This window comes from Helianthus annuus, chromosome 2 (genome assembly GCF_002127325.2).
Source record: "Helianthus annuus cultivar XRQ/B chromosome 2, HanXRQr2.0-SUNRISE, whole genome shotgun sequence".
In the NCBI taxonomy this organism is placed as follows: domain Eukaryota; kingdom Viridiplantae; phylum Streptophyta; class Magnoliopsida; order Asterales; family Asteraceae; genus Helianthus; species Helianthus annuus.
The window spans coordinates 171,552,058-171,563,741 of record NC_035434.2 but is presented as its reverse complement, the minus strand read 5'-3'; the positions used below and the strand labels follow the sequence as shown (position 1 = coordinate 171,563,741).

The 11,684-nt window shown below is 31.2% G+C and overlaps 1 protein-coding gene across 1 annotated transcript; it reads right to left on the bottom strand.

Annotated features, from left to right (window-relative positions):
• Nucleotides 1-626: 626 nt before the first annotated feature.
• On the bottom strand, nucleotides 627-2,634 carry LOC118486519. Its single transcript, XM_035983015.1, has 5 exons — nucleotides 2,564-2,634; nucleotides 1,943-1,997; nucleotides 1,288-1,563; nucleotides 1,110-1,208; nucleotides 627-986 (listed from the first exon to the last, which is right to left on the bottom strand). Exons 1-5 carry the CDS (start codon nucleotides 2,632-2,634, stop codon nucleotides 807-809), a joined length of 681 nt encoding a protein of 226 aa, XP_035838908.1. The 3' UTR covers nucleotides 627-806.
• Between the last annotated feature and the right edge of the window lie 9,050 nt (nucleotides 2,635-11,684).

Sequence of the window (11,684 nt, the reverse complement as noted above, 5' to 3'; positions counted from 1 at the left end):
TTTTTATTTTTATATTATGTATCATATACCGAATCTTTCTACCTTTTATTTATATTTTTATTTTTATATTAACCACACCGTATACACACTAAATACAATTTGAAGGGTACATTCCAAACCTAAGGTTGCAATTAACCATGAACGTGTACAAAGCAACAAAAGCAATGTAGAATAATAAAACATGCATGGACTCATTTTTGAGGGTGTTCCCTGTATTTTTCATCAAATGAGGACACCAACAACAAAATAATGTAGAGTTGAAACGTTTCTAGCATCTCACATTGTAACAAAGATTAATGTATAATTTATCAACGTCTATGTGATGAACATGAAAAGCATTTTAGTGATGAACATGAAAAGCATTACTAAAAAAATAAACACTTTATCACTAAAGAGCATCACATATTGTAAGATTGTGAAGCACCGTATATTGATTATTACTCAGTAACACATTACAATAATTCTAATATCCAATACCTCCCCCCAAGAGCGGGAATCGGACGTTCGGACTAAAATAAAAATCATAGATAAAATAATAATAAAAGCATTACTAAAAAAATACACACTTATGACTAAAGAGCATCACATATTGTAAGATTGTGAAACACCATTTAGTCATAAGTGTTTATTTTTTTAGTAATGTTTTTCATGTTTATGACTAAAAGAATCCTTTCTTTATCTTACAATTCATCGTCTTCTTTGAGTAAACTTTAATATCAAATTGAGTCGAGTAAAAAAAATTAGCTAAAAAAAGGGAACGGGTCAAAGTCCCCGAATGTGACTTTTTATTTTATTCATACAGCCTCCTAATCACGTTGCATGAATCTCGACCACTTGTATAACGCATAACAAAAACCTTCTCCTCTCTTTTCACGTTTGGTACGGTTGGTAAACTCCTCTTGCTCAGTCAAATGCAGAAGTCTGACGGTCATAGGTTTTAAATCAGAATCAAGTTTAGCTATCCTTGAAACATTATCAGGCAGCCGCTGTATTGTTTTTAAAATAAATTAATAAGAAGAAGAATATAAAAATAATAATGTATTTTTATGTGAATAATAAAAATGTAATTTTTAATATATAGTAGTTCCAAGAATAATATTAAAACTTACAAAATCTTTAGAAACCATACGAACAAACTTATAAACACGACCATCTTGTTGTTCATCAATAGCTGGCTCTTCAACTGCATCAATAGGTGCAACTACAGGCTGAAAATCATATATAACATTTATTAGAATAACAATATAGTAATTAAATATATAAAGAAGCAACCAAATTTATACTTACCTCATCAACTTCTACATCAGCAAAATTAATTTCAACACCATTTTTACCAAAAATTGTTAAATGGAAATAATTCCCAAAACCTCTTGAGAATATTAAATAATAACTGGCCTCCAATTGAAACAGATTAACAATTACATCAATACCAATGGAGAAACCGACTTTACCATCAAGCGTTTCAATCTTGAAGTGAAAGATTTTGTTGCCTATATCTATAATGGAAATAATATCATTTGATGTATAATCAAAGAACTTGGGCAGGATAGACTCGGGAATGAGCTGTAGAAAGAATAATAAGAAAAATAATAAAAATGTTATATATATGTATATATATATATATATATATATATATATATATAGGTTATAACCCGGAAATTTTCCGGGTAGGAAAATTTAATTTACAACAAATAAAAGTATAAAAATAACACTTTTAATATCTAAAGTATCATCTTTTCATTTTCTCCACCATAAATTTTTAATTCAGTTTCTTAAATTTTTTCTTGTTGTAAAGAGTCATAAAAACATACAAAAGCAAAAATGTATATTAATCATGTATATTTTTTTAGAATTTGTATACACGTATAGACAATACCTCAATGTCACTCTACACTCTAAATCAAACTATTTTGACCCAACTCATACCTATTCCCAACCTTGCCCCACCCACATCAGCTACAACAAAAAACATGTACAAAAAAATACATGTTTGGATTCTAAAACAAATAATTAAAAAGGAACGGATTCAAAAAAAATATTAAAACCTATTTATTTTTAGAAACAGAATCAATATTCCGTAAAAAACATATCACACACTAAAAATTTACATAATTTTTAATGGATTCAAAATTAACACAATATAAAATTTATTAGTTAATCATGAAAAAAGAAAAAGAGAAATAAAAAACCAAAGCAAAAGAATCATTAATACATATTCATACAATACAAAATTGATTAGTAAAAAACCAAGATTTTCAAATTTCAAAAAATATCATAGTTAGATTTGCCAAAAAAAAAAAAACAAAATAACTTAAAAATTATAGAGATTAGCATAAACGATGAAAACTATCATTATACCGGATCAAAAAACACAAAAAAAACCGATAAAATTAAACTAAGTGAACAAAAACCTTTAAAGTTAGATTTTCATCAACAACAACATTTGATTTCCCCTTCGGATCATCCTAAGAAACATAAAACATTAACCTTTGAAAATGAAAAAATAAAGGTAAAACAATTCAGTTAATTACAAACTCCTATAATTTAGTAAATGAACACAAACCTTTGAACTTTGATTTTCATCACAAAGAACACTTGCTTCCCCTTTCGGTTCAGTTTTTTTATCCCAATCATCTTTGAACTACATATAAGGGGAAAAAATGTTTAACAACCTAATACGAATAGTAATTAAATTTAACAAAATAAGAAAAAAAAAACAATGGCAAAAAAATAATAATTAGAAAACATATAAACATACCAAAAATAATGGATCATCTTCCTCAATAAGCTTTAAAAATGAAGAACAGTTGTTACTCTAATCCATATCAGGAAACAAAAAAGATTTAATTAATCCAACAAATCATTTTGCATTAATCACCTGTTACTTCAATTTCCAATCGATTGAGCTTGAGTTTCAACAAATCCAAACCGTAGAACAGCTTTATAAGATTGTTCGGGTCTAAACTTGGCCTCACCGTAGACCCCCTACAACTTGTCTATATGAAAGAGATACCTTAATTTAGGAAAACCATATAATACTAAAATTTAAGGAAATAACGAAATCTTAGATGGATTGTAATTAATACATATTAAAATAGTACAAAATTTATTAGAAACAACCCAAATATTCAAATTTAAAAAAATATCATGGTCAGATTTGCAAAAAAAAAAAAAAAACAAAAAAAAAATATTTTACAAAATTATACACATCAGCATAAATAATGAAACCTAAAATTATACCGAAAAAATAAATAAATAATTAAATAAAACAAATTCCTTGTAAACAATGAATCATAGTAGATTCCTTGTAAGGTGGTTGTTCTCCCCACATTAATGAAGCAAATTTATTAGGTATTTCCGTGAAAAAAAAAATGAATTACATAAGTCTAAATACAATATGTTTAATAATCATAAAACCAATAAACATACCAAAAAAATAGGATCATCATCCTCAATCAGCTTTAAAAATGAAGGACTATTGTTACTCAGGTCCATACCTTCAAATTAAATGTGAACGGTTTTAAACATGTAAAAACGATAAATTATTTATAAAAATAAACTCATAATAGCGGGAAAACATATAAAACCGAAACAAACAAAAAAAAGTTTCAAAAAACGTAACACCATTTATTTATAGAAATAGAAACCTTAATTCCGGAAAATTATCATACTAAAAATAAATCACTAACGAAATTTAAAATTGCTCAAAATTTTAAATTTAAAATTTGAATTCCGGAAATAGAAATAGAAACCTTAATTCTGGAAAATTATCATACTAAAAATAAATCACTAAAATTTAAATTTGAGGTTTCAAAAATAAATCACTAACGAAATTTAAAATTGCTCAAAATTTAAAATTTAAAATTTGAATTCCGAAAATAGAAATAGAAACCTTAATTCTGGAAAATTATCATACTAAAAATAAATCACTAATGAAATTTAAAATTGCTCAAAATTTTAAATTTAAAATTTGAATTCCGGAAATAGAAATAGAAACCTTAAAATTTTAAATTTGAGCTTTCAAAAAACGTAACACCATTTATTTATAGAAATAGAAACCTTAATTCCGAAAAATTATCATACAAAAAAAAATCACTAACGAAATTTAAAATTGCTCAAAATTTTAAATTTAAAATTTGAATTCCGGATATAGAAATAGAAACCTTAATTCCGGAAAATTATCATACTAAAAATAAATCACTAAAATTTAAATTTGAGGTTTCAAAAATAAATCACTAACGAAATTTAAAATTACTCAAGATTTTAAATTTAAAATTTGAATTCCGAAAATAGAAATAGAAACCTTAATTCCGGAAAATTATCATACTAAAAATAAATCACTAACGAAATTTAAAATTGCTCAAAATTTTAAATTTTAAATTTGAATTCCGGAAATAGAAATAGAAAACTTAAAATTTTAAATTTGAGGTTTCAAAAAACGTAACACCATTTATTAATAGAAATAGAAACCTTAATTCCGGAAAATTGTCATATTAAAAATAAATCACTAACGAAATTTAAAATTGCTCAAAATTTTAAATTTAAAATTTGAATTCCGGAGATAGAAATAGAAACCTTAATTCCGGAAAATTATCATACTAAAAATAAATCACTAAAATTTAAATTTCAGGTTTCAAAAATAAATCACTAACGGAATTTAAAATTGCTCAAAACTTTAAATTTAAAATTTGAAATCCGAAAATAGAAATAGAAACCGTAATTCCAGAAAATTATCATACTAAAAATAAATCACTAACGAAATTTAAAATTGTTCAAAATTTAAAATTTAAAATTTGAATTCCGGAAATACAAATAGAAACCTTAAATTTTTAAATTTGAGGTTTAAAAAACGTAACACCATTTATTTATAGATATAGAAACCTTAATTCCGGAAAATTATCATACTAAAAATAAATCACTAACGAAATTTAAAATTGCTCAAAATTTTAAATTTAAAATTTAAAATAGAAACCTCAAAATTTAAAATTTAAAATTTCAATTCTGAAAATTAAAATTATTTACAAAATAAATAAAATAAAATAAAATTTCTATTTCTGAAACAAATAAATATGAATCAAATAAAATTAAATTATTTACAAAATAACATAAAGAAACTGTAAAAAACAAAAAAAATTCTAAAACAGACTTATTATATTATAAATATGACTTACAATAAAGGTATTATCAGGAACAACCTTAGAGATGAAGGAGTTCTCGAAAACTTATGATTTAAATACAGAAACATAAAATGTTGATATTCCAATAGCCTTGACCAATAGATAATCATTCTTTTTGAGACCAGAATCTTTAACGAATTTGGTGAATCCATCACCTAAGACAGGTCCCGAAATATTTATTTTAAGTCTAACGACCCAGGATAAGTCATCATCAATAAGTTCAAGACATTGACCATATGGAACTTTTCCTCCCCATAATAAGGTTGCAAAATCATACGGTTCGAAACAAAAAAAAACATATAAGCTTAAATAACTTATTCTCTGTTGATAAAATGAAAACCAAAGAAACATATAAAAAATATAGGATGATAGTCATCAATCAATTTTAAAAACGAAGGAGCGTTGTTTTTAGGATCCATACCTGCAAAGGAAATAAGGAAATTTTTTAAAAAAAAAATATAACGGTAACTTATTTATAGAAACAATGTCTAATTATAGAAACCAAGTTATAATTGAGAATACAAAAATTAACCTTAAAAACAGTAATGTGTTTATGGAAACAAAAACATCTTTAGAAAGAAATTAAAGGTATATTTAAACCTAAATAGAAAAACTCATAACTGACAAAACTAACAATATGAACTTCAAAAGATAATGACATAAAGTTTCAAAATTATGCCTAAACAGAAAATTTTAATAAGAAATAAGAAGGAGTATACATATCAAAAAACAAACAATAACAACAACATTTAACTAACCTGTTTTTGTAGACGAACATTCCGAGTCCGAATTTCAAAAAAGATTGAGGGTTCACAATGGGAAAATACAAACAACAAATCATTCAAAACATATATTACTAATTAAAAAAATAGTGACACAAAATTTAATAAGAAATAAGAAAGACTATACATCAAAAAACAAACAATAATAACAACATTTAACTAACCTGTTTTGGTAGACGAACATTCCGAGTACGAATTTCACAAAAGATTGACGATTAACCATGGGAAAATACAAACCATAAATCATTCAGAACATATATTACTAATTAAAAAAAACATCTGAACAGAAAGGATAAAATTAAATAGTACAAACTTAAAAAGATAAAAAAAATTTAACTAACCTCTTTTGTTTGAGGAATTATCGGAGTCCAATTTTTATAACAGATTAAGGATTCACATGAAGAACAAATTCAACAAAATTCAATAACTGTCATAAATTGGGAAGACATGATAAACAACTAACTAAAACAACATGCCTTTAATTTTTTTGATTGGATCTACAGAAATAAGAACAAAGAAAACGTTATTAGCAATCGAAACAATTAAAACCGGCCGCCTTTCACAACTTTCCGAGAAATGGCTCCTAAAAAATCTTAAGACTTCTCTCTTTACCAAGTTAGGCTTCGAGATCCACTTACCTTCGATGTTAAGACCTGGAATATCATTCACCGCTTTCCTCCCATTCATCACCCTATGAAAAAATGCAGAATTATCATCCCCCTTTGAGGCCCACATAACTCGAGCTTTCTGTTGCAAGTCTTTACTTTTCCATAGATTCATTTGTTCAATACCCTTCTTACATTCCTCCCAAATCCAGACCTCCTCCTCCTCCAACTCCCTCTCCTCCATAAGACTCTCTAAATTTTGAAGATCCGCCTTGTAGTGATCAAAAGCCCCCCTTTCTTTTTGAACCTCTTCCGTCCACCAATTCCTAACTGCATCTCTCACACGTTTCAGTTTCCCAGCAATCACCAAGTCTGGCCGACCCTCTATCACACTCTCGTTAAGAGTCTTTAACACTACTTCTGCACATCCATCTCTATCAAGCCAAGAGTTAAACCACCTAAAGGGTTTAGATCCGAAGTTTGAATCCACCAACGAAAGTAACAGCGGAGTATGGTCCGACAACTCTCTCGGGAGAGCTCTAAGACAGGCTCGCGGCCATTTATTGAAAAAATTTTGACAAACCAATACTCTGTTGATTTTACTGAGCTTAAACGAACCGCCAATATTACCCAAGCATGTAAATCTATTACCCCTCATGCAATATTCATGTAAGCCAGCCGCATCAATAAAATCATTGAAATCCGAAGCACACTTATGATTGAATTTCGAGTTTTTTCCTTCCTCAGCACTCCGAACCGCATTAAAATCCCCCAAAACAACCCACATGCCCTGATAATCATTAATCACCATTTTTAATCTATCCCACAGAATCCTCTTAGCGGCCAAAGTTTGAGGAGCATAAACGTTCAACACATTAACCATACGTAATTTCATCAGAGGATGCTTCAAAGTTAGTGTGTCCTTTTCATCAGAGGATGCTTCAAAGTTAGTGTGTCCTTTTTCAAAGTTAGTGTGTCCTTTTTCAAAAGTTAGTGTGTCCTTTTTCAAAAGACGAGATTAGAAAGTTAGTGTGTCCTTTTTTCAAAAGACGAGATTAGAAAGGCGGTTTTTGATTGTGGTTCGGATAAAGCGCCGGGGCCGGATGGTTTTAATTTCAAGTTTATTAAATTTTTTTGGAAGGATTTGGAAGAAGATTTTCTCAGGATGTTCAATGTTTTTCATGAGACGGGCGAGATCAGTAGAGGTTGTAGCACCTCCTTTATTACTCTTATTCCGAAGACTAGTTCGCCGGTAGGGTTGAAAGACTATAGGCCCATTACGTTGGTTGGAGTTATTAGTAAAACAATTTCAAAAGTGCTTGCGGAGAGAGTGAAGTTGGTGATGGGTAAGATTATATCGGATACTCAGACGGCGTTTCTAAAAGATAGGTTCATTCTGGACGGTCCTCTGATAATAAATGAGCTTTATGGTTGGATTAGGAAGACCGGAAAAAAAGGTTTTCTTTTGAAACTGGACTTTGAAAAAGCATATGACAACGTAAACTGGGAATTCCTCCTTTCGGTTTTGGGTCAAATGGGGTTCCCGAGTAAATGGTGTCTTTGGGTCAGAGGGATTCTTCATTCGGCGAGATCGGCTGTTCTGGTTAATGGGTCTCCCACGTTTGATTTTCAGTGTCAAAAGGGAGTCAGACAAGGTGATCCTTTGTCCCCTTTCCTTTTTCTTATTGCTATGGAGGCGTTCTCATGTCTTCTTAGTAAGGCCTGTGATTTGGGGGAGTTGAAAGATCTGAGCCTCTTCGGCGGAGGTAAGCATTTTTCTCACCTTCTTTACGCGGATGACGCTTTGATTTTGGGGGATTGGTCTTTAGAGAATATTATGAAAACAGCTCGGTTGCTTAGAATCTTTTATGTTTGTTCGGGCTTAAAAATTAACATTAAAAAATCTTTTTTGTTTGGGATGGGTGTGAATGAGGGTGAAGTTTCGAGTATGGCGGATATTTTGGGGTGTAGAGTAGGAGAGTTTCCTTTTAACTATTTGGGGATTAAAGTGGGAGCGAACATGAATAAAAGCTGTCATTGGGTCTCGGTGATTGATACGATCAAGAGACGTTTAGCTTCTTGGAAGGCCAATTCTTTATCTATGGGGGGGAGGCTCACGTTGGTTAAGTCTGTGCTTACTAGCCTTCCGGTGTATTATCTTTCTTTATATAAAGCCCCGGCAAGTATCGTAGAGCAAATAGAAAAATTGATGAGGACTTTTCTATGGGCGGGGTCGGGAGAGGGTAAGAAGACTAGTTGGGTGGCTTGGGATACAGTGACGTTGTCGAAGGAAAATGGAGGATTGGGGATTCAAAAAGTTAAGGATGTAAATTTCGCTCTTTTGGCTAAGTGGGCTTGGAGATTCAAGATCCAAAGGGGAAGTATTTGGTGTAACGTTGTGGAGAAGGTGCATGGTGGAAGGGGCCGGTGGGTTCTTCTTCCGGCAAATGGTCGGTTTAGAGGTAATTGGTTTACTTTGGTAAAAGAAATCGAGAGACGGAGTGTGAAAGGCAAGACTTTTAAGGACCTTCTTTCGGTGAAGGTGGGAGACGGTTCTAATATTAAGTTTTGGCATGATCGTTGGGTGGGGCTTTCTCTTTTAAAAGATAGATGGCCTTGTTTATTCGCCTTGGATCGGAATAAACACTGCTCGGTGGCTAATAGATTTGTGCGGGTTGGAGGCGGGTGGCGGTTTGCTCCGGAGTGGAGGCAGCCTCTTTCTTCAGTGGAGGAGCTTTCGGAAATGCAAGATGTTGAGTTCCTTCTTAATAAAGTAAGTCTCTCCGATGACATAGATAGATGGTATGGGGGAGTCAAAGGGAATGAGCCGTTATCAGTGGCCGGTGTCAAAGATTGGATCAGAGAAGATAGTGAAGTTAGTCGAGATCACATCATGGGGTGGGAACCGTGGATTCCTTTAAAGGTAAATCTGTTTATTTGGAGAACGGAAATGGACCGCATTCCGACTAAGGAGGCTTTGATCAGGCGGCATTTCAACATGCGCGATAGCCTGTGTCCGATGTGTGAGTCCGGGTCCGAGTCCGTTTTGCACCTCTTCACAGGCTGTGCTTTTTCGAATGGGGTTTGGTCGGCTGTGGGTAGTTGGGCCAAGGTGACGACGTTTTTGGTGTTTGATTTCAATGATTTAATAAGGATGCATGATCAGTTTGGCGATAAGGGGTCTCAAAAAGTGGTTAGAGGGATCATCTATACTTCCTGTTGGGTCATTTGGATTCTGAGGAATAACAAAGTTTTTAAAAATGCGAATCCTAAAGTGGTTGAAGCGGTGGCTTTGATTAAGTCTTGGTCATATTTATGGTTAAAAAATAGATCAAAGTTTAATAGGCTTGAGTGGAAGAAGTGGTCGAAAAACCCGTTGTATATGTTGTAGTTTGTTGTGGTGGTCCTCGTTTTGAGGCCTGCCCGTTTTTTTTAATGAAATTCTCTGTTCAAAAAAAAAAAAAAAAAAAAAAAAGCAATCGAAACAATCTTTATAAAATCAACTTTGGATACAATCATGTGCGAAGAAACAGAACATTATACCGGATAAAAAATTAGCAAAAAAATAAAATAAAAAAACAATAAAACTAAAATTACTTGTACATGTTTGAGGAAGATTGATAGTCCGGCAGTGGCATAAAATTTAGGGTTAATCATGAAAAAATAAAACCAAAACAAAAGAATCAGTAAGAACATCACTCAATAAAAACATCAACAACAAATGATCCTTTCATAACATTCAAATCGGATAATGTAGATCATAAAGAACAATACAAAAAATACAAAAAAATCTTTAAAAAGTGGGATTAAACACTTAAAATACATAAAAATCTTGTTTCGTTTACATACCTTCTCTATATGTGCAATGATCTACAAAAATAGAAGAACAACAATGATAATTAGCATTTGCCGAACCGGTTTTTAACAAAAAAAAAAAGATACTTTTTCATCATTAAAATGAAGATCAAACAACATAAACAAACAGTATAAAGCCTTGATGATGTACTTTACCTTAGATTTTTGAAGGATTGTTGATTGAAGAAGAAGCTTCAAGAAGGTAGGTAGAATAGAGAGAGAACAGAGAGAAAAAAAATGTGTATCTTTCATAATTTAGGGTACATTAATTGAGAAAAAACATTAAATAAGATCCATATTGTTATTGGGTTAATTCGAAACCCATTTGTCCGACCCAACTAATGTCGGATCCCGCATCCAAATTTTGAGATTTGGTTTGTGTATTTAGAAATTTGGATTGTGTAGACATAATTAGACCAATTCCCTCCCAAAATCAAACTCTACTAAACAAATGGATGCCACATCATCAAATTAGCTTCACCATTTAAGGACACATAGCCCACATCATCTTATTTATTAATATATATAGATGTATATGACACTATGTTTGGATGCGCAGCTAAAACAAACCCGCTATCTGACACTGTCGAGCCGATAAACTCTAAAGAAAAGAGAATGGAAAAACCAAGCAAAACCCGACAACTTCAAATATAACCATGGGTAAGGCAATGGGTTCAGGTTCTGGAATTAGACGTGCTGGTGCAAGTGCTCTAAGACCCGCATCCAACCCCATGGCGGGTTCAACAATGGGAACGTTGTTAAACACGTGTGCACGCCAGTCTGTAAGCCAAAAGCTGGACACTGTCGTTGTAAGTTAAACAATGGTCGCAACCAAGCTAGTCGCAAGAGCTAACTATTTGAAAGATGTATCAAATAAAATTGTCTTAATGTAATTAATTTGTTTAATTACTAGAATAATTTTGCATTTTGTTTCTTCATTTAGGGATATAAATTAAACCAGCTGGTTCTATTTGTCAACCTCAAATGTGAAAAGTCAACGGATTGCTGACTTAAACCATTGACCTCACTTGTCATCAAGTACGACTTGTAGAAACATGTAACCCAGGTTTATCATTGATTTCATAAAAAAATGTGTATTCTAAATAATAACATTAACTTATAATAATATATTAATAAAAAACTAAAATAGGGCATTATCTTTGCAATTTGGTTCATACCACTGACTTGTAGAAGTCAACCAGTTGGACTTCCTTTCCCCCCTGCTACAATCATTAAATTCAAACCAATCACTCAACAGAATCTTC

Bases quoted from the DNA above. Each gene is read 5' to 3' on its own strand.
- LOC118486519 (XM_035983015.1), bottom strand. From the start codon at position 2,634: ATGATTGGGATAAAAAAACTGAACCGAAAGGGGAAGCAAGTGTTCTTT. The intron at 1,209-1,287 runs GTAAGTATAAAT...TATGATTTTCAG, and splicing joins CTGATGTAGAAGTTGATGAG to CCTGTAGTTGCACCTATTGA. The intron at 987-1,109 runs GTAAGTTTTAAT...AAAACAATACAG, and splicing joins GTATGGTTTCTAAAGATTTT to CGGCTGCCTGATAATGTTTC.